Source organism: Fulvia fulva, chromosome 2 (genome assembly GCF_020509005.1).
Source record: "Fulvia fulva chromosome 2, complete sequence".
In the NCBI taxonomy this organism is placed as follows: Eukaryota; Fungi; Ascomycota; class Dothideomycetes; order Mycosphaerellales; family Mycosphaerellaceae; genus Fulvia; species Fulvia fulva.
In genome coordinates this window covers 6,374,376-6,394,727 of record NC_063013.1, presented here as the reverse complement: position 1 = coordinate 6,394,727, position 20,352 = coordinate 6,374,376, and the positions used below count along the sequence as shown (strand labels likewise).

The 20,352-nt window shown below is 53.5% G+C and overlaps 12 protein-coding genes across 12 annotated transcripts; 3 read left to right on the top strand and 9 right to left on the bottom strand.

The window, feature by feature from the left end:
- Positions 1–1,937: 1,937 nt before the first annotated feature.
- On the bottom strand, positions 1,938–4,161 carry CLAFUR5_03663 (uncharacterized protein; the record flags this gene model as incomplete). The annotated part of the gene is made up of 2 exons (XM_047902811.1): positions 1,938–2,527; positions 2,592–4,161. 2 exons carry the CDS (start codon positions 4,159–4,161, stop codon positions 1,938–1,940), a joined length of 2,160 nt encoding a protein of 719 aa, XP_047757564.1.
- Positions 4,162–4,619: 458 nt separating this feature from the next.
- On the bottom strand, positions 4,620–5,336 carry CLAFUR5_03662 (uncharacterized protein; the record flags this gene model as incomplete). The annotated part of the gene is made up of 1 exon (XM_047902810.1): positions 4,620–5,336. The coding sequence occupies one exon, from the start codon at positions 5,334–5,336 to the stop codon at positions 4,620–4,622; it is 717 nt and encodes a 238-aa protein (XP_047757565.1).
- Positions 5,337–6,664: 1,328 nt separating this feature from the next.
- On the top strand, positions 6,665–7,864 carry CLAFUR5_03661 (uncharacterized protein; the record flags this gene model as incomplete). The annotated part of the gene is made up of 1 exon (XM_047902809.1): positions 6,665–7,864. The coding sequence occupies one exon, from the start codon at positions 6,665–6,667 to the stop codon at positions 7,862–7,864; it is 1,200 nt and encodes a 399-aa protein (XP_047757566.1).
- A 328-nt stretch (positions 7,865–8,192) lies between these two features.
- CLAFUR5_03660 (uncharacterized protein) lies at positions 8,193–8,753 on the top strand (the record flags this gene model as incomplete). The annotated part of the gene is made up of 1 exon (XM_047902808.1): positions 8,193–8,753. One exon carries the CDS (start codon positions 8,193–8,195, stop codon positions 8,751–8,753), a length of 561 nt encoding a protein of 186 aa, XP_047757567.1.
- A 414-nt stretch (positions 8,754–9,167) lies between these two features.
- On the bottom strand, positions 9,168–9,799 carry CLAFUR5_03659 (uncharacterized protein; the record flags this gene model as incomplete). The annotated part of the gene is made up of 2 exons (XM_047902807.1): positions 9,168–9,739; positions 9,781–9,799. The coding sequence occupies 2 exons, from the start codon at positions 9,797–9,799 to the stop codon at positions 9,168–9,170; spliced, it is 591 nt and encodes a 196-aa protein (XP_047758332.1).
- Positions 9,800–9,881: 82 nt separating this feature from the next.
- Positions 9,882–10,184, bottom strand: CLAFUR5_03658 (uncharacterized protein; the record flags this gene model as incomplete). Its single annotated transcript, XM_047902806.1, has 1 exon — positions 9,882–10,184. One exon carries the CDS (start codon positions 10,182–10,184, stop codon positions 9,882–9,884), a length of 303 nt encoding a protein of 100 aa, XP_047758185.1.
- Positions 10,185–10,555: 371 nt separating this feature from the next.
- On the bottom strand, positions 10,556–12,036 carry CLAFUR5_03657 (uncharacterized protein; the record flags this gene model as incomplete). Its single annotated transcript, XM_047902805.1, has 2 exons — positions 10,556–11,390; positions 11,441–12,036. The coding sequence occupies 2 exons, from the start codon at positions 12,034–12,036 to the stop codon at positions 10,556–10,558; spliced, it is 1,431 nt and encodes a 476-aa protein (XP_047758330.1).
- Positions 12,037–12,493: 457 nt separating this feature from the next.
- On the bottom strand, positions 12,494–13,282 carry CLAFUR5_03656 (uncharacterized protein; the record flags this gene model as incomplete). Its single annotated transcript, XM_047902804.1, has 2 exons — positions 12,494–12,712; positions 12,800–13,282. The coding sequence occupies 2 exons, from the start codon at positions 13,280–13,282 to the stop codon at positions 12,494–12,496; spliced, it is 702 nt and encodes a 233-aa protein (XP_047758329.1).
- Positions 13,283–13,359: 77 nt separating this feature from the next.
- Positions 13,360–14,246, bottom strand: CLAFUR5_03655 (uncharacterized protein; the record flags this gene model as incomplete). The annotated part of the gene is made up of 2 exons (XM_047902803.1): positions 13,360–14,001; positions 14,232–14,246. 2 exons carry the CDS (start codon positions 14,244–14,246, stop codon positions 13,360–13,362), a joined length of 657 nt encoding a protein of 218 aa, XP_047758331.1.
- Positions 14,247–14,286: 40 nt separating this feature from the next.
- CLAFUR5_03654 (uncharacterized protein) lies at positions 14,287–17,463 on the bottom strand (the record flags this gene model as incomplete). The annotated part of the gene is made up of 1 exon (XM_047902802.1): positions 14,287–17,463. One exon carries the CDS (start codon positions 17,461–17,463, stop codon positions 14,287–14,289), a length of 3,177 nt encoding a protein of 1,058 aa, XP_047758178.1.
- Positions 17,464–17,717: 254 nt separating this feature from the next.
- On the top strand, positions 17,718–18,284 carry CLAFUR5_03653 (60S ribosomal subunit assembly/export protein LOC1; the record flags this gene model as incomplete). Its single annotated transcript, XM_047902801.1, has 1 exon — positions 17,718–18,284. The coding sequence occupies one exon, from the start codon at positions 17,718–17,720 to the stop codon at positions 18,282–18,284; it is 567 nt and encodes a 188-aa protein (XP_047757938.1).
- A 224-nt stretch (positions 18,285–18,508) lies between these two features.
- On the bottom strand, positions 18,509–19,971 carry CLAFUR5_03652 (Monoacylglycerol lipase; the record flags this gene model as incomplete). The annotated part of the gene is made up of 2 exons (XM_047902800.1): positions 18,509–19,162; positions 19,228–19,971. The coding sequence occupies 2 exons, from the start codon at positions 19,969–19,971 to the stop codon at positions 18,509–18,511; spliced, it is 1,398 nt and encodes a 465-aa protein (XP_047757937.1).
- Positions 19,972–20,352: the final 381 nt, after the last annotated feature.

Below are 20,352 nucleotides of genomic sequence, written 5' to 3'. Positions count from 1 at the left end.
ACCACCGGCAGCGGCAGCCCCTTTTCCCACTCAATATGCAGCTGTGGTAACAGAAATACGCAGAACAATGATGCAAGCGTGTCAATCCCCTGCAACGCGATGTGACATTGTACCTTATGCACTGATTTCGATGCACTACTGCTGAAGTACGACGCTACGCATGAACTGAGGTCAACTTGAGGCGTGCCTCCAACTAATAACTCAATGCACAGAAGCTCGACAGGGCCGCGCTATTTTGATACTGCACTAGGAGGTAGATCGTCGCGACTGGGGAGACTCTATGCGAGACGTCGACTTTTGTTTGTCAAAGATCAAAGGGAAGTTGAGTACTTGCCACATCGAGATCTCGTGCTGCAATGTTGTCGGTCTGGGGTCGGTTTGGGGTCAGCATGGGACTTATTGGATGGTAAAGAGGTCAGTGGTGCACTGCCACTTCAATAACTACACGTTGCAAACACATGGCACATCAAGACCTCACGGGTCCAAAGGCAACACAAATGCCAAGTGATATGGCACTGCTCAACCCAGATGCCCAACTCGAGAGAACAGCTACCTACAACCTCAAGCTTCCCGAGCACGAAAACCTACAACCAAACGTGTAGTCACTAGTCACCCTCCAAGGTTCGATCGATCAACAACAAGACCAAAGCACCTCAGCCATTCTTGAAATAAGATGCGGTCCAAATAGGAGACCTACATGCAAAGCCAATGCACTCAACATGAAGCATACCATCCACCCACGCCACCATACCGCCGCGATCAACGTCCCGGTCTCCGCGCCTCGCCTCTCGCAACCACATGATTGTTTCTCCAGATAGTTCACGTGAGACATGGGATCGTGCGCAGCCACAACCAGCAACCAGCGTGCCAGTCAGTCGGTCATGCACTGTACCGATCTGGCCCACGTCGGTCCCAGATTTGCACTGACATCGCACACGTCTCGAAGACCAACGGCACGATTCTAGCTTCGTTCTTGTCTCAACCTCTTGTTCGACATAACTTGGGATCGCACCGCCGGAGAAAGATGGGAAAAAGTATGGATGACAAGTCATAAGCTCTGCTATTCTTGCTGCAAGTGCTCATGCAACTCCCGACTCGGCATCCATGGCGCAGTCCGCGAACTCAATCGCTCGCACGCTCCATTACTTCGTTAACAAGAAAAGTCGCCATCGTTGTTGCTTGGTCCTTCATGACACCTGTGGCGCAGCACCGCCATGATAGCGATATAGCGAACAATCATTCTCATTCAGCTTTGATTAGTAGTCAAACCCATCATTCCACACCATCAACCACACATCCCTGCGCAAAGAAAACTTTGGCGGACTTGGTCCGACTCTCGTTGGTGATTGCGTAATTGTTGCCTGTGATCAAACCCATAGCAGTCAGCATTCTATCCACATTCATCACAAAAAGATCCTCAAGCATGACAGCTCATGCGAACGCCCACTCGCAGAAAGAACATCCAGGATTTGCAGGCGTTGCGTGATAGTGCTGACCGGACCAGACCAGGGAGAAGACTCGATCGGTAGCCGCGGCGGCTCGGCTGATGCGCTGTAACGTTGTACACGCAACAGCATTGCTTCCCGAACAGATCCATCGCACAGCAGGGACAAGCAGCGGGAAGCAGGGATCCGGGGTAAAGAGTCGAGCATCGAACAGAACAGCGGCGTGCCGAACACTGGACCCAGCCGAACGGACACCGCCCACGGGAGCGCTGCATGTCGTCAGGCGAGCGACAGTTCTGTTGCACAGCATCTGACCACGTCGTTGTTGCCACCACAACTCCACGCAGTGCCACGTCGTTCAGCGCAAGCTCGTGCGGTGCGACCCAGGTGGAACCGAGCGTTAAAGTGACAGCGCAAGTCGCACATACACCGCCATCGCAACTGTGAACGCGTGCAGCCATTGTCCTGGACTCGGTTGACTCGCGCGCGCACTCAGGTGCTGGATACCTGCAGTCGTAGCCAAGGAAACCAGAATGGCATTGTTCTTGCGGCGAGTTCACCGCTTCGCAGAGCGCAGCCGTCGCCAAGAGAGTCGTCGCAAAGGCGAGAGCGCGGGAGCGTCAAGAGCCGTGGTATTGTGACGTGAAGCTGATCCGGTACGTCTCCTCCATGCGACGCCCTCGCGCCGAAGCACCGCCGATTTGATGCCAGACGTCTCCCGTTCCGGGGAAAAGTGGGTGGTAGATCCGGGGGTGGCAGGTAGAATGGATAGAGTTGAGTGGGCAGCAAAGGGAAGAAGGGAACAGCAGCAGGCTTACCTCTGGGCACGATCCAAGCGCCACCCTTGCTCAGCGCGAACTGATTGACTTCCATGCCAGTGGCACCAACCTCCACCAACACTTTTCCCTCGTGCACAAAGAACACCATCTGCATTTTGCGACTGTTCTTCGCGCGCTTGAAGCCTTCCGGCGGTACCTCGACGATGCCAGCGCCGAAGAAGGGCAGTGTCATGATCTTGGCGTACTTGAACTCCGACCCTGCCACGTCGCGCGTGATGATGGACGATGACGCGAAGGCGATATCTAGATGGTATGTCAGCCCAATATGTCTCACAATGGCTGTTGACTAGATCAGTATCAATCGTACCTTCCTGCACAGGATCATTTGGATCGCCTGCCTTTGTTGATGCGTTCCAGTTGGCCACATTGCCCGTGATCACGCCCATGGTCTCTTCCCACTCGTCAGGCATCACAGATTCCGTCTCGCTTTCTTCCTCGATCGCGTTAAGACGACTGCCAGTGCGCTTACGACCCTTCTTCTTCCTTCTGCGGTTGTCTTGGGGCTTGTCGACGTGTTCGGCACGGATGATGCCTTCGATCTCGCCGTTCTTCCATATTCGAGATTCATTCTCCCAGAACTTCAGTGGTTCGATACAATTCCGGCCTGCTCTCGAGATCTTTCGAGCGTCCTCGTGAGGTGTCATCGCTCGTAAGTTGACGTTGCTGACAGGACCTACGCTCCCACGACGATTCAGCTTCGAGGGTGAATCGTTGAGTTTGACGGGACTCCCAGTCGCTGTAACAGGCACTCCCATCGCCCTGTTGGGATCCCGTTCCTTTGGCGCCGCATTCTTCTTGCCCTTAGCTGGCCGTCCTCTTCCCTTCTTCGGTGGCTGCGCCTCGCCCTGTGCTTGGAGCTGTGAGTCGAGGTCTGCTTGCGAGTCCTGTTGGACTATGTTGGAGTTGTCATCGAACACAGTCTGATCGTTACGGGCGAGCTCAGACGGGTCTGCAAGCTCAGTGCCTTCGTCTCGGTGAACAGTGACATTTGAAGAGCGCTTCTTCTTTGCAGGCGGTCTCATCGCTCCTTGTGCACTGCTCTCGGCCACAACTTCGCTGTCTTCCAAGCTTCGTCTGCCACGTTTCCTTGTAGTCGTGTTCGAAGATGGCTGTATTTGACTGTTGTCCACAGATTGGTCCGACTTTCGAGGTCTTCCCCTTCCGCGTTTCGCAGGGACTTTTGTCTCTTCGACATCCGCCGCAGTCTGCTCAGGTTCAAGAGTATTATCATCCATCATAATTGGCCCATCGTCGCCTTCAATCGACTGCTCCACATTGTCATCGTCCTCCATGAATTCGTTGGTGTACTCGATCGAGGTTTTCGCAGTCTCATCGTCCTCGAGTGAGAATGGATCCGGCCTGGCATTCATTGACCTCCGTAGCACCTTCCTTGGCTTGAATGGGCTCTGGTTGTCTGCAACGTTGACACTCTTGCGGTTCTTGTTGAAGTCAAGTCTTCGATTCGCGGCTGGCTGCTCGGGAGTGTCCTCGTCTTCGTCGTCTTGTGCGTTGAGAGCTCGTTTCACCGATGACCGCCTCGGAGATCCTCCAATACTGGTGTGCTTCAGGGGCGATTGTCGCGTCGGCGGTAGTCGTGGTGTCTTTCGTGAAGTGAGGGCGTCTCTTACTTCCGGCGCAGAGGTATCGTCCAAGTCCATACCTTCATCTGTGAGCGTCTTATTTCCCAGGATGTCGGTGTCATTTGGTGAAGAGAAAATGCCGGAAACAGGTTCGAGGCCATGTTCGTCGCGTATTCCTGTGTCCTTCAGTGTGATACCAGTCTTCCGTCCAACCTTGCCAATGTCGAAGTATTGGTTATCGGACTTCTTGCGTCGACCTGGCGTGCCGGCGTTGTTCTTCTCCGAGGAAGGCGCCATTACGCAAGTCGCCGCCGTCCACCTTCAGTCAGCTAGCCAGACACCAAAAGTAAACGCGTGAGATGGTAGAGCAATGAGCGATGCGACAAGATGTTCGTGACTTTTCGCGAAGTCGTGGTGAGTGGTAAACAAGCACACGTGCTTAAGCGAGGCGCGGGCCGCGGTTCGAGGTCACGCTAACAGCGGCTATCTCCGCTCACTTGATCGCTGGATTGATATTGTGCTCAGTGCCTCGAAGAGGCGACGTTGCCTCGAGAAGAATACATATTCGAACGTTGGTGAGCATCAGAACGACCAAGACGTGTTCAATGTCTATGCAGTATGTAGTGCCGCCCTCGTTGGCAACCACTAATTGTAACGAAGCAAGGACTAGCCTGATGAGGATGCTCCTGCCTCTGACGCCTTTCGCGCTGAAGTGACCAAGCATCAAAGTAAGCGAGCATCTCGATATCCTCACCTCAATCATATAGCCCTTGTTCACCGTTGAGAGGCTTTCCCGGACAGCCCACAAAATCAACATGGAATCTCGTAGTGATATCAGAACCGTTATGCATCCCATTCTTCACCACATCCACCAGCATATCAGTGCAATGACTCGCATGCTCCGAAGTACCAATTTTGTTATCGATCCTCCGTCCAGTACTCCAAGTCCTCATGAACCGTCTCGGCATGAAAGCACAGTGCGTCAAATGTTCCTCCCACGTTGTCCAAATCAACCCTTCAAACTTCGACATAACTTCCTCATTCTGCAACCATACCTGCCCTGCCTGATCGGCGAAGTATGGGAAAGGCGTAGGCTTACGAGCTGGATCCCACAGCCATTTTTTGTACTCGGCGGTAGTTTTGGGGTCATCTCGGCATGCTTCGGGAACCCAGGCGGTTGTTTGAACATCGTAGTGGCAGCCTTTTGCTATTGCCTGGGAGACGTTATTGCCGCAGTCGGCCTCGAAGTAGGGCTGGATGTCGCGGAGGGCTGCGCAGGCGAGAGCGCCGAGGAAGCCAAAGACGACGGCTGATGTTACTGTAGAGACGACGAGCCATGGCCAGAGTTTGCGCTCGTTGCTGGATCTGAGGCCTCGTACATCTGGCGCGCCATCGGAGAGGTCGTCGGAGTCTTCTGACGTTCGTAGCTTGTCTTCTTGCTGTGTAAGCAGTGGATGGTCTTGTGCCTCCATCTTGGCTTGATGCTGCCAGTGGGCCTATCGTCTTCGAATCCGATATATAGAAGGATCAGTGGCCATCGTGGCGATGTCTATTGATTGCTGTATTGGGTTAGAGGTCAGTAAGTGGCTTCAAAGACTGCAGCGACAATGAGCGACAATGAAAACTTATGCCAGCCACGTGCGACGACAATGGACCACGAGCTCAAGCATCTCGGACCCGCTCGACTGGTCTGGACAGATGGTTCTACGTAGAATCTTGAGCGGGATGTCTCGAGGCGCTCAATTGTCGATCGCAACATGTCTTCTCTTTGTAACTGTAGGGCATCTGTCGAGTCGGTGCGAGCGGACGATTGGGTTCAAGAGATCATGGGGCCTTGCTTGGGTCGAAGGTACGCCTATGCGGTGGTTGCTGCCATAGTGGAAGGAGTAGATGCCACCACAGCTTCCAATTCGTGTGTAAGATGTTCGTGTCGTCAAGAGAAGAGTGACGCTCATTGCGCAGGCCTGACGTGAAAGCTGCGCCAACGCCGATCTCCCGACTTCACGTTGTCTCACCTTCCTCTCTTCTACTCCATCACGACCCACGATGTACTATGCTAGCTTGACCAGCATCGTATGCATACCTCCCATCGTTCCCCGTGCGATGATAAGTGGAAGCCAGGCTCCAGATCGTAGCAGTAAGGCCATGGCATGAACCGGAATCGACCTGGCCAAATGATTCACGATATCTTCGCGATCAAGGCATTGTTTGCCGCCACGGACCAGATCCCAACTACGACTATATTACACCTACCACGAACACCAGACTCTATGTCCATCAACCCCAGTTGTCGTGGGTGCAACGTCCAGGGTCAGGATGTCTTGCTGAACACCACGTACAAGATGTGCGTTGTCTGAGACCGCTGGCCTAAGACATGTACAACGCTACAAATGCGAATGCGCCATCTCGTGGCTATCCGACTCGTAATCAATGCTCGAGAGGATACCGATGTGGACTGCATGTTGGTGAAGGGAAAGGTGAAGCTCAAACGGGCTCGACTCTTGAGCATGCCACGTGCTTGCTAGTGAATGAGTTCCATCAAGCGGATTTGGGAAGCGCGGTGAGTGAATACTACCACGCGTGATCCAAAGTTTATTTCTTCCCTCTTAAATCCGCACCCTTCTTCCTTTATACTACAACTGCACTTTTCTCTTCGACTTCGAGAGAACACCTCACTTTCACACAGGCACCGGAAACTCATCAGTCTTTCCCAACCTCAACACACACTTCACCGCACATTCATCCCATACCAACCCACACCAACACACATCAACACACGTGGACGGCATCCTTGGACGAGATGTCATCTCCAACCTCGCCGAGTCGCAAACGCGCTCACTCTGACATCTCGAACCCCGACCCCAGCGACAAGCAAACAAGCAACAAGAAGGCGAGAAATGAAGACTCGCCACCCCGTGAGAAGACTGAGAGCCCAATCAAGTCTGCCGGTAGTGTGCATCGCGTGGATTCTGCAGAGGTACTCGAGTCGTCAGCTCAGGCGCCTCCGCCCAAGAACGCTGCTGCTGCCCCTGCACCTAAAGGTCTCGCCGTAGTCGTGAAGAAGGCGGCAGTCAAGAAGACTACTGCCACTCGCAATGGAACCGATGACAAGCTCAAGCGACTCGAAGCTGAGCTCGAGAAGGCGCGCCCCGAAAACACCAAACTCAAGGAGAAGGTCGAGGGCTACGAGCAGAAAAGTAACACGCCGCAGCCATGGACCCAGATCGACGAGGACAGGCTCATGGCCGCGAAGCAAGGTAGAACCGTACCGCCACAGATCCATCCAGCTCAGTCCCAGCAAAAGATCCAAGAACTCGAGAAGAAGATTACTGCACAGGACGACATGATCAAGAATCAGGCAGCGAAGATCAGAGAGATGGTCGTCGCCCAGAAGGACTTCACGGAGCGCTTCAATGTTGCTAATGGCGCAGAGCTGAGGGTGATCCTGAAGGCCAAGGATGCACAGATGGCCAGCGACGCAGCTGCACTCGCAGAGATCGAGAAGCGCGTCAAGCAGCAGGACGAGCAGTTGGAGACTTTGCTCCTCGACAAGAGTCTGCAGGACCAGAGAATAAAGACACGCGATGCAGACATCAACGATGGAGTCCGACTGAGGAAGTTGATGAGCCGTCAGCTCGACGAGAAGAACGACGAAGCCAAGAAGGCAAACGAAGAGCGCGCGAAGACGATGGCTGTCAACGTCGACCTCGAGAAGTCAGTCAAGGCGGTGTTCGAGGCGAAGGCTGGCTACAAGAAGACCATCGCCAACCTTGAGGAGCACAACAAAGACATGAAGAAGGCGCTCCAGAAGAAGGACGGGCAGCTGAAGAGCATCGGTGAGCGCTGTGCGAAGCGAGTCAGCTTCATCGCCCAGACTAAGCAAGTCCTACGATGCAACAACATCGACTTGCCTAAGCCTCTTCCTGGCATGGAGTTCTCGGACTGGAAGGATGACAAGGGCCCCGAGGAGGCTGTCAAGGTCTTCATGGGTGGAAAGTAGGGGATGGTGAGGCGATTGACGGCGTACACTGAACGGAAATGCATCAGGGAATGAACATCTTCTTCCTTTGCAACGACTTGAGATTGAAGATAACATGGAGGAGACACACTATCAGGGAACGAACACTTTCTTCCTTTGCGGCGACTGAGACTGTCCATATCATGGAGGGGACACGCTATCAGGGAATGGAACGATTCTTCCTTCGCGAAAAGTTGATGGGCATTACTCGGTTGAACAGGACTTTTGGCGTTTGGCACAATGCAGATGGGTTATTCATGGGAGTTCTGTTTGTAGGTCCCAGCAATACGCAAACTTCACAATCTGAACCATGCTTTCCCTGAACATCATCGTTCTGAATCTTGTTACCGTGATGCGTACCCCTGATGTGCTCTACCTCCTTCTCAGTGGCCAATCGTGGACGTGGAGAAAGCTTGGCGCCAACAACACGACTTCACCTTCGAATGATCCTTTCACCCTTTCACCCACACCTACGATATCGCCACTTCCATCACCCACTGTCACTTCTCGTCTGTCAGAAGCCTCTATGCTCCAAAAGGTCAGTCGTGAGCTTGCTCTCAACGTTGCCGCCAACAAAGAAGCTGAGGCCACAGCTAAGCAGCTCTTCGGCCAAAAAGTGGAGCAGAAAGAAGCCACTATCGTGCGTATGGAGGTGAAGGTCGAGGGCCTCCAAACGGAGCTCGCTCAGAAGAAGAGCGACATCTCCAACCTATTGACACTACTTGCGAAGAGAGCCAGCTACGTGGCCCAGAGAAAGCAGGTGATTCGCAGCAGTGGCGTGGAGCTGCCGAAGCCACTCAAGGGTAGGGAGTTTCCAGGATGGGATGACTTCAAGGACCCAGCGGAGACTGTTGCTGCATTGCATCAGTAAAGGCGTAGTCGCTTACACTCGTGGCATTGTTACCCTTTCTGGCCTCACACTCGATTCGCTTTGGGTTGGGAGTAATGTGCGCGCTCGAATGAAATGGAACTCTGGAAATGAAAGCGCTCCACACGATGAATATAACTCTGTAAATAACATATGAAACGACGAGCGATCTGCCCCTGCGCGAATGGTGCCCATGGTAGCTTTGCGTATCTTGTGACGGGCGTTTCAGATGTACTCGTCTGCACATCTGATCTCCCCCGTCGTCACGATCTCACCACCTGCAACCGATTCCTTGCGATCAAAATTAACATTACTCTGTACAAGACATGTACAGCAGTACTGCGCTCTGTTCAAGATAGCGATCCAACTCGTCCCAGCCCACCGACAACTCCGCATGTCTCACATGCGACATTGTTCTTAGTTGACCCACCTGGCTTCCACGATTGCGCCAGCTGCAACATGCTCAACGCGATCTTCCTTGTGCAGAGCCAGCAAGAAGATACCCTCGTTAGTCCATTTGAAGCAAGGCATCCTTCCACGAGCACAGTCCTGGCAAGCGACGGAATCATTATTACCATCACGCCAAAAGGTGTTTTGCTTTCGCAGCTTCTCGCGCAGGCAAGCAGAAGGTGCTTGGAATGACCAGCTCGAACCATTGATGCTGCTGTGGCTGAGACTGTTGTACTTTGCTCCTAGTCTGTCTGCGGCCTCAAGGATCGACTTCGGGAGTTTGGACTTGTCGCATGTCTTGGTGCTGTAGGACTTGTGGGGCTCCATGCAGACTTGATAGTCGAATGCTGGGGCGCTTGGTGCCGCCCTGGGAATCGAGAGGCTCTCGTGATTAGTGACGATGTTCCGGTCCTCATCTTCCAGATTGATGGCTTCTATGGACGCTCGCTTCGGCTTTGGTGTGAGCATCACGAGGACACCGCCATCGTCGAGATCGTCCTCTTCGTCAAGACTTCCCCTCCCGCGTTTGAGGCTAGTTTCTGTCAGTTTCCGGGGGGCTTTTTGGTGCTAGTGGTCTTACTTAGTCGGAGTGCCGTCATTCTGGTAGTCCGCTTGAGCAGCAGCAGCAGGACTTGTTGCTGAACTGGGTGAAGTCGCGGTCATCGGCTTCCGAGCCCTGGCTCAGGTAGCTCTCTCCTTCCAAAGCGCTTTCTTAAGCTCACTTATGTGCTTGTCTTTGTCCGCGATCTGCTGTTTCTGCTCCAACAGCTCTTCGTCTTTTGCCTCCATCTGAGCGGCCGTTTGTGCGGTAAGGTTCATGAGTTGGGCTCGCAGATCATCGTCGCCTTCTTCCGCGGCTGTTACCGGTCGATTTGCTGCGATCTGGTCATGACCCTCCGCCACCATAACCTCTAGCTCGAAGATTCGCGCGTTTGCATTCATCAGACGCTTGTAGTACAGCTGCGTAAGATTGTTGGGTGCCATAATGGCGTTCTTGCACCTTTGAGGAAAAATGATGAGGGATACCGTGAAGTAGTTTGCTTGTGAATCATTGTTCAGGCGGTTCAAAGACGAAGTCGATGAGGTATTGTAACGTACGCGTGCCTGCAACTGAAAGTTACCGGTAGCTTCCCTCTTCTAGCCAAAATGGTTCCGCCAGGGGAAACAGCGTTGCTGGCTACGGGAGTGGCGTTGCCAAGCCTTGACATATGTCTTGAAACGCTCCTGCCTCAAATGGCCAAGGATGCCAGCCTGGAAGGAGATATTCGACGTTCGCGGAACTACAGACAGATGACCATGCACCGCACATGATGATATCCTCTTTCTCACCTCCTCGACCTCCTTCTCTTCCTTACTCACTCTCTATTGATCCAATACCTCACCTCATACCCCTTCTTAAGCGGATACCTCTCATCGCGATCCTCCTCATGCAAAGGCAACATCTTGAACCCCTCACTCTCCCCATCCCACGTGAAGCACGGCTTATTCTCCTCCACACAGTCCTTGCACGCATACTTCCCCTCACATCCCGATCTCCAGTTCGTTCGCCCCTTTGGCCTGCCCTCGACCCGCAACTTGCTCGAAACACAACACTTGATGTGCTTGCATTGCTTGCCTCTCATCTTATCCTCGAACTCGTAGGCCCAGCACTCTCCCTTGGCTTCCTCCCAGGAGTCGACAACGAGCTTGATGTCGTCCCAGATTTCGCACTCGTCCACGATGTCTTCCTTGTCGGTGGAGACGTAGTAGCGGCATCCGCCGTCGGAGTCGTAATCGAGGATGGCTTTGAAGTGGAACTTCTGTCGGATGTCGGAAGTATCAACGTCGATATTTGAGCCGATGCTGCGGCGAGAGCGCTTTCGTGGGATGGGATCGAAGATCTCCAGATCATCGAGTTCGGACTCGAGCTCCTCTTCGATGCTGCGGCGGCGCTTCTTGGATTTTGGCTGGGTCGTGGAGGCTAGTGAGGTCTTCCTTGATGACTTGCTGATGGTCGAGCGCGGGGTGACTGCTATGTTACTCATGGTCGAGCTCCTCCTGCTGGATTGGCTGTATAGGCTTGAACGTGGAACTGTCTGCTGTCGTGGCGCGCTGGATGATGGCGTTATCTTCTTGGAGCTGACAGCTGATGGCTTTGGGGCTACCTTTGCTGCTGAGGTATTGCTCGTCTCCTCTTTGATCCATGGTTGACTACTGCCTGTTAGTGATCATCCAGCCCTACAAACCGCACAGATACTCACTTCGGCTCCTCATCATCCATGTCCTCATCATCCTCGTGAGTCTGCGCGATCTTCCCAGGCGCCGTGGCGGGAAAGCCCTGCTGCTGCTCATTTTGCTTCTTCTCGGCTTCGAACTGTTTCTGGAGACTCGAGTATGCGGTTCGCAGTCTCTTCAGCTCGACATTGGCTTTAGCAAGGTCCTTCTCCAGCAATACGACCTTGGCCGGGTCCTCGAATGGCACTACGGCTTTTGTGTCGATTCCTGTTAGATTGAGCTTCTGCTGCAGAGCAAGTATCTGCGTTTGTTGCTCCTTGTATACAGCGTTGAAGTCTGTCGTCCGCTCGTTCAGCTTTCGCTGGGCATCAGTGGTGGCCTGCTTTGCATGCTGTAGCTGGCCCTGGAAGTCATGGTTTCTCTTCTGTAGATTCTGTACCAGTGATGGCTGTGATGGTTGTGCGTTCATATGAGGTGCTGCCAAAGCTCGTTGCAGCTGCGCGTTGGCTCCAGCTAGCTGGTCGTCTTTGTGTGCCAGTAGTGACTGCAACTCAAGATTACGTCGGTTGGATTCGTTGAGTTGGCGTAGCAAATGGTCTGAAAAGTTCTGCGAGTATGCCATGCTGGCGCGTTGCGGTATAGTATGGCTACAGATGTGTTAGAAGGTGATATGGATATCAAGACTTGATATGGCTGGTGTCAAAGAGGACAAAGCTGTTGATGTTATCAAAGAGAACAAGTCTGGCCATGACTGGAAGATGTGAGAAGTGCTTCGCTAGTGAGACATAGGATTAGTGGAGGGGTCGCGGAGGGAAGCTCATTAGTATGTATTCACTCGCTCTAAGACACTTCCCAGCCGTTGTTGCCTTTTCTGGTGGCAGGAGCATATATTTGGAAGTCATCCTCGGGACAGAAGCCCAGAACCGCCGCATAAAGTGAGCTCAATGTGACTTGTCGAAGTGAAGCCGCAGCACGTGCGTGCAATTGGGCCACAGTGGGTAGTGGAGACCATAGTCAGTATCAGCTTGCTTGATGCATGAAGTTGAGGCCAATGTGTGCAGCTTGATAGCCTCGCGTGCTTATGTGCCCGTGTCGCGATCGTTCGGGTCTGACAAGTAGATCATGCACTTGTCGGCGCCGTAGCGTCCCTCCTTGCCATTCTCGTCCATATCGTTGCAGACGTCTAGGGCGGGAAGGAAGCCTTTCTTGCAATTTTCAACAGACAACTGGTATCCTTGTTCACCTGCCTTGTCGTTGCAGTATTCCTCCTCCCCTAATGCTTTGCCAGCCCAGATCACCTTGGCGGTAATGTCGTACCATTCGTCCCAGTGAGTAGTGGAGCAAGTGCAATATTAAGATGGCAAGCCACCTGTACCGAGGCGAACGGTGTTGTTGATTTCGTTGCAAGCTAGATCGATGGCGCTGACCATTGGAGCGCGCATGGAAGCGTAGCCATCGTTCCAGCAGTGACAGAGCTGACCATCACCGATCTCCTGATCCTTGAAACGGCCGCAGTACTGAAGCGAGTAAGGGAATGTCTCTTCTTCGAAAGTCTTGGCGATGGTGCTGCGTGGAAGGGTGTCGCCGGAGACGCTGGTAGTATTCGGAGCAAGTGCTACTGCTGAAATGGCGGCAGTGAGCAGGAGCAAGGCGCTCATCAAGCTGAGTAGCGCATTCATGGGAGGTGTATGGCGAGGATATTGTTTGGAGTGCGTGTGCGTTGCAGATTCGGGATTGGTGAAGTAGGCCGAACGAAGTGGTGTTGATTTGGTGACGCTTCGTTGGGTTTGGCATGCGGTTGTAGTGAAGTTTTGAGGCAGCTCAGGAAGGAGGGCAGGGGCTGAAGGGAAGTCGCGTGGGAAGTGCATGAGGCCGCAGGCGCAAAGTGATGGCAGGTGCAAACTGAGGGTAGGTGCAGCGCGTGCTGATCATCACGCAGACAGGCTCAACCACCTCCACTAGCAGGATTCGGATCCAGCCACCAGATGAAGCACTTATCAGCAGCATACCCTCCACGCTTTTCGTCCTCCTTGCCATCACACTGATTAACAATCGCCTCGAAGTTCTCCTTGCAGTTCTGTTCCGGTATCCAGTACCCACCACGTGTCGAATTGTCAGGATCCTCATTGTCAACACCCAGCGTTGACAGATTGTCGCAGTACTCCTCACGTCCCAGCGCTTTGCCAGCCCAGATGACTTTGGCTCTGATGTAGTACTCACTGCCCCAATGATCGGTGTGGAAGATGTGCTCGTGTGAGGCGTAGCCATATACACCGAACGGGACGTCTTTGATCTCGGCGCAGGCACGTTCGATGGCCGATAGCATTGGTGCGCGTCTGGAGGTCAGCCCGAAGTCCCAGCAGTTGCAGATGCCAGGGTTCTTGGCGATGTCCATCTCTCTTGGCTTGCCGCAGATGTTGAGTAGTTCGAGGAACCGCTCCTCGTTGTTGGTCTTGATCTTGATGTCGGAGAAGAGAGAGTTCTTGAGGTCAGTGGCAGTGCTGTTCTGTGGAAGTGCTATCGCTGCCACAATGGCGGTGAAGAGGGCGGGTAGGACCAGCTGCAGCTTCATAGTGATGTTTTGTGTCTTCGTGCTTTGTGTAGGTTGTGTGATTGTAGGTTACTGATGGGGAGAGGATGACCAGGACGTAAGATGTCTTCTTGTACCTTACGGACGTGGGCTTGTCACTTGCAAAGGCGCGAGATGTGCGCGAAGTGCAGCCCGAAAGCATGTGTTCAGCCTCCTGTCCACGATGAAACTGAGGGCCGACTGTCATGAGCAAGCCCAATTCGGGCATATGATTAGTACGTACATACCTCAGAAGCCATCATCTTGCACAGTAATTCATCCACCCATCATCCACAAAGCTCATCACGATCCGCCCATCTCCTCAGCCAGCAACGCAGTCTTGAGCGACTCTGGCATACGCTCCATCGCCTCCTGCGCTTCTCGTCTCACAGCAGCCGCCTCCGCACCCTTGCCACACTTCTCCAAAGTATTGCCATACATACGATCCGCTACCGCAGTCCAGAGCTTATCTTGGGACTTCTTCGCAAGAGTACGTCCGGCCCTAGCAGACTTCTCAGCTTGGTCGCCCACAATATTGTGAAAGAAAAGATCAGTCATGATGTTCATGACAATGCACAACAACTGGTTGTTAAGTGCGATCTTGGCTGCGTTGACGGCAACTTGCAAATGTTGCTTCGTCTTAAGGATCTGGTTGTCGGCCGCTCTGTCGCGAGGCTCCGTAGCCTTCAAGATCATGAAAGCAGACTCGATCGCCTTGCTGCCATACTCGCTGCCATAGCTTGTTGACTTGACGAGACAAGCTGGCTCGACGATCGTCAGAAGTCGATCGGCCTCTTCGCGTCTGCCAAAATGCCGCATGATCATGATACTGTTGAGCGCTGCGAGTACGCGTATCGGACTGATGCTTCCGGCAGCAGACTTAGCATCCATTTGAGTGGGCACCTTGAGATGAGGTGAGTGATATAGATCAAGAGCGCCCTGGAGGTCTGCTAAGCCGTGCTTGCAGACAGCTTCGAGGTATGCAATCAGACTCGTAATGTCTGCTCCAGGATCTTCTTCGAGCTCGTCGATGTCTTTGCGGATGTTCTCGATGCCCTTCAAGGCCTTATCCCAATCACTGCGACCACAGAATGCGAAGATCACATATAGGCGCAGGTTGACGCGAAGGAGTCTTTGCGTGTTGTACTGGGCCGAGGCAGCGGACATGGATTGTTGTGCATCCTCAATCGGTAATTTGCTCAGCTTAAGAGCTTCGTTGAGGAGTGCTTCGGCTTTCTGTTCAGGGTTGGCATTCTTGTGCATGCTAGACAAGCTGCTAAACATGTACGTAAGGATGTATACCTGGATCTTGGTAAACCACTTGAAGACTAACGATGGCTGTCCATCGAATATTCGCACTACGCCACCAGTATCAGCGTCAATGTTGGCGGATGACGTTCTGATGGCACCCAATTGCACGTGCCAGCTGCCGTCATTGCACCAGCTCGATTGACGGTTCATCGAGTTCAGGTCAGCTTGCATGAGTTCCACCTTGGCACTCGCTTGTTCAGGCTTGAAGTGCATGATGCTACAGCCAAGGTCGACGTAGTTTAGCAAAGCCGTAGCCTGCGGCATAGACGCCATCTCGTGCGACATTTGATGCATGCGTGCTGCAGCCAGAGCCCTTTGTGCAAGGTCGACACTGTCGGGAGTACGAGATCGGAGATGAATAAGTGCTTCCATGCCAGAAGCCACAATCTGTACCGCCACGTCTTGCTGTCGATCAGCGACGGCATTGATCGCAGTGAGCTGTCGGACAAGCGCTGAGGACTCAACATAGCTGTTGTCTGCCTGCAGGCCGAGTGAGACGCGCAAGAATCGAAAAGCGTAGATCCAGTGCACAAGGTTGAGCTTCTCCACTTCCGTAATGTGCTTCTCGACTGCTTTCATGGCAGCTTTCGACTTGCCTCCTTTGTACCACAATCGCGCCAGCAGGTGAAGCATGGCATATTTGAGTTCTGGGAGTCTAGCACGCTCGCAGGCAGAAAGACCTTTGCTCAGGATCTCCTCTGCTTCGGTGTCGTTGTCTGTCTCCTCAAAGAGGAGAGACGCAAGTCGCAGACGTATGCGAGCTTCCATCCGAGCGTCCATAGCGCGGAAGTTCTTCAAGGCAGACTCCAGGCACCCCATCCCTGTTGACAGCAGACTATGATAATCGTCAAGCTGTTCCTCTGACACTTCGGGTGTGGCCAGGGTCGAACTCATGTTGTAAGCGGCGCTGATGTATTCGTTCGACAGGTTCAACAAGACGGCTTGATAGTCAATGTTGGCCGGTGTCGGAGTTGGTGGAAACTGTGAGGATGCCAACTCTGTCAAAGGCGAGGAAGTTGGTGCGGTCTGCTTGACGCGCTGGGTCCATGAATACTGCAGAGTTTCCTTCGAAGGCTCACATACAGGAATGGCTTGTCCTTCATTCGATCTTCGACGCTTCGGTGAGTGACCACTCGAAGCATACTCGGCCTGCTGAGCTTTAGGTGGAGCCTTCTGGACAGGTATTACGGGAGTCAAGATCCTTCGCTGAAGCATCGTTGGATCAACTGTGCCAGGAGGGTACATCGATGGTGGTTGATGCTGAGCTTGATGCTGGGGCATGGCCTTTGGTGTTACTGGGACTTGATTGACCACGGGTGGCTTTGGGAGAGCATTAGGTAGTCGAGGTGACTGCTGGATCTGCTGAGGTCGAGGCGCCGGCGGCATCTGTCTCTGAGGCTGGTTCGCAGACGGCGAGCGTGCCAGAATGGGAGAATGACGAGCTTGCAAAGATCGCGGCGCGGGTTGCGGGGACGGCTGCGGAATGCCGATGGATGATCTCTGTGAAGTAGCTGACGATGGCCTAGCTTGCGATGGGTGCCGTTGCGTCTGGTGCTGATTCTGCTGGAAAGACTGCTGCACGTTCTGCTGTCTCTGCGCTTGATGGGCAAAAGATTGCTGATCAGGAGGCGGCGGAAACTTTGGCCAATGCTGAGGTGGTGGGTTCTGCCAGGCGACGGGTGAAGGTTGAGGTCGAGATTGCTGGGGCGCAGGGCGTTGCGGAGGCGCCTGTTGCTGCTGGTACTGCTGACGACCTGGTGGTTGAGTGGCCTGTCGTGGATTCGATTGCGCTTGATAGTACTGCAACGGATCTGGTGAGTACTGCGTGTTCTGCTGTATCTGACTCGGGCGATTCGGTGGCGATATATATGGTTGCTGGACACTCTGTGAATGCGGCACAGATTGTGGTGTTCGGTAAAAAGATGAATGGCCTTGGTATTGTGACGTGGAGTATTGCATCCGGGAGTAATCTACGGGTTGTTGGTATTGCGTTGGCTGCTGTGGGACCGGCTGCGAGTAGATGCTATTCGAGCCTTGCGGTGGATACTGCGCTTGCCCTGCAGCCTGTCTCTGTGCCTGAGACATCTTCGCCTGCCCGAATTGTTGCGCAGGAGTGCCATAGTGGAAGCCGCCGGGCCCGCTGTAGTGGGCGTTCGGATCGTAAGGCATCGTGGGCCATGTATGACATTCAGTACGAGTACATAAGATGCCGTGCCTCTCCAGGCCCTTATATACACCTCATCGCCGACATTCAATGAGGCAAAGTGAAAAGTGAGGAGTCGCGCCTTCCCTCGCGTCGCGTGATGGACCCTTGTCCCTTGTCATGCAGGGAACGGAGTCCTCTCCGTTCGCAAGTGTAATTTGCTCGTAAACTTTCCCACAATCTTCCTCTTCGGTTCACCTCTAGACTACGATCCCCAAAGATGCCTCCCAAATCGAATCCCGGCGCCTCAAAGGGCGCAAGCAAGCGCTCCAATAAGTCCTCTTCAGGCTCCGGCGGCGCCCCCAAACCCAAGTCGAAGTCCGGCCCCAAACCACCTCCAACACAGCACAAGCCCAAGACCGGCATCGAAAAGAAAAAGAAGCCTCCTCACCTCCGCTACTCTGAAAAGGAACTCAAAGTACCCAAACTCAACGGCATCATTCCCACCGGCGTGGAGAAGCCTCCCAATGTCAAGAAAGGCAAGAATTTCGTGGACGACAAGGAATCGATGAATGCAATCATGGCGCTGGTGATGGCAGAGAAAGAGGGCAATATCGAGAGTAAGATGATGAGGGCGCGGCAGATGGAGGAAGTGAGAGAGGCGAAGAAGGCAGAGGCAGAGAAGAGGGCGCAGAGTAAGAAGGAGAGTTTAGAGGGCAGGAAGGAGGACATCAAGAAGGGGAACAGTAAGAAGAGGAGGAGATCGGATGGGGATGCTAAAGAGGAGAGGAAGGAGGCTGCTCCGGGGACGACGAAGCTGAAGAAGAAGAGGGTCAGCTTCGGCTGAGCAACATATCTCTGGCCATCAACGAATGTGGTCTGGCCATGTCGATGGGCCACAGCAGATGCACCTCTGAAATCGCGCGTCAGGGACTATGCTGGACGCACTGTGCCTCTACTAGGCATTCGCCTACAAGAAGATCCGGACTTTGTGATGCACTACTTGTGGCTCTCCATCTGCCCTTGAGGGTCTATCTATGTCTATGGTCTACACCATCTTTCTGGTCATCACTATGAGTATGGACTATCGGCGATATGCAGCGATCTCCGCACAGGGTTGAACGCGAACGGAGTCTGAATCCCACCATGCGGACCTTGTGCAGCAAGCTCTGGCTTCTCAACCTGGTCGAAATCGACTTCCCGCGCCATAGCGTTGAAAAAGCCAACAATGGGCTTCGAATGCCATCTCGCACCACCAAGCTGGAACCAGCTCAGATGTCCTCCGCCACTAGTCGCCAGCATGACGACGTATGGGTTCTGCTTGATTTCCTCATAGGGCACACCCTCGTCGACGGCGATAGGATCGTCCTTTGCGTGCACGCAGAGCGTTGGGATCCTGATCGCCATTACACTGTCTGCACTGCTGGCATCGCGGTAGTATGCGCCTTCTGTTGGGTAGCCCCAAGTCGCGCACTGCACCGCTCGATCAAATTCGTGCAGGTACTTCAACTTATGCATGCCTTCGTAGCTGATGTTCTTGTTTTTCAAGATCTGCTCTTTATGAGTGTCGAAGAGTGCTAGCATCGACTTGCCCATAGTTTTGCTGTACACTTCAAGACCAATGTACGAGCGTTGAAGTGATAAAGATCCCGCTTCAAGCTTCCAAGGGTTGGAGACGATCACAGCGGCGGAGAGGAGGCATTTATCTCCTTCCTCGCCAAGATACTACAAAAAGAAAATACTCAGCAATATGAAAGCGAAAGATTAGAAAAGAGTTCCTTCCCACTTACATTCGTCAAAATGTTCGCCCCCAGCGAATATCCAATCCCATACACCTTCCTGTTCGGCCACGTCTTCCTCACCCACTTCACTACTTGCCTCACATCCCACGTCGCGCGCGCATTATACAGCATCGAAGTGGTAATCTTCGAGCCCGCGCAGCCTCGACTGTTCACTACCAACGCCTCCCACTCCCCGCTCGAAATACCCCCAGCTTCCTCGCCTTCGGGCGTAGACTTCACCAAAGGTTCCAGAACCTGACGCAGGTAGTTCTCATACGATCCACCAGAAAGACCATGCAGGGAGATGAGCATAGGCTTCGTATCGTCAGAACCGAGATTCTCAAATTCCTTGTCGGTGAAGTACGTCGTCCGTGGCGGGAGGCGGTGGTGGCCCACCCCCATGGGGTCCTCACGAAGGCCTTGGTCATCTAGCCCACCATCTTGCGCCTCGGCGTTGGATTTGGGAGGTGGCGCTGTGACGATGTCGATGGTGAAGTGGCCTGGGAAATCCTTATCTTCTTGCTCGACGACACGACGCTTGTAGTGGATTGCGGGACCGGCCATTTTCACTGCGGTGTAGGCTGTTTGGAGGTGGCCGTTGAAGAGGAAGGGGTTGAGGTAGCATTCTGGTGTGATGTCTTTGACGATCTCGGGAAAGGCACGTTTGGGTCCTGTTTTGGTGGGCAGGACGAGGGGTTGGGGGGAGTGGGTGTAGGTTATGTCTTGTTTGCCGGGGTACCAGGAGAAGGCCATTATGATTATTGTTGATGAGGGAAGAGATGTGTTGGAAGTATGCACAGTAGAGAAGAGAATGTGAAGAGTGATGAAGTCAGGATTGGGAGAAGATCGGCCGTAAGATGTAGCGCTATAGTCAAGACAGCAAGCCTCGGCCCAAAAAGACAGAATACTTGCAACCTGTTACGAAGACTAGTATTGCATGTGATAGCGATCCAATGCCAATTAGAGGTTCATTCGCCGTGATCTGGCAGGGAAGTGAAGTGAAAGTTGTGAAATAACATCCTGGTCGTCGGCAGGAACGACTCTCTGCCGGGGCCGACGTCTTGGCTGGCAGCTGCGCGGCGTCACTTGCTTGTGAGCTCCAGCCAGGCGTCAAGCTGCGCAGGACGACGACCT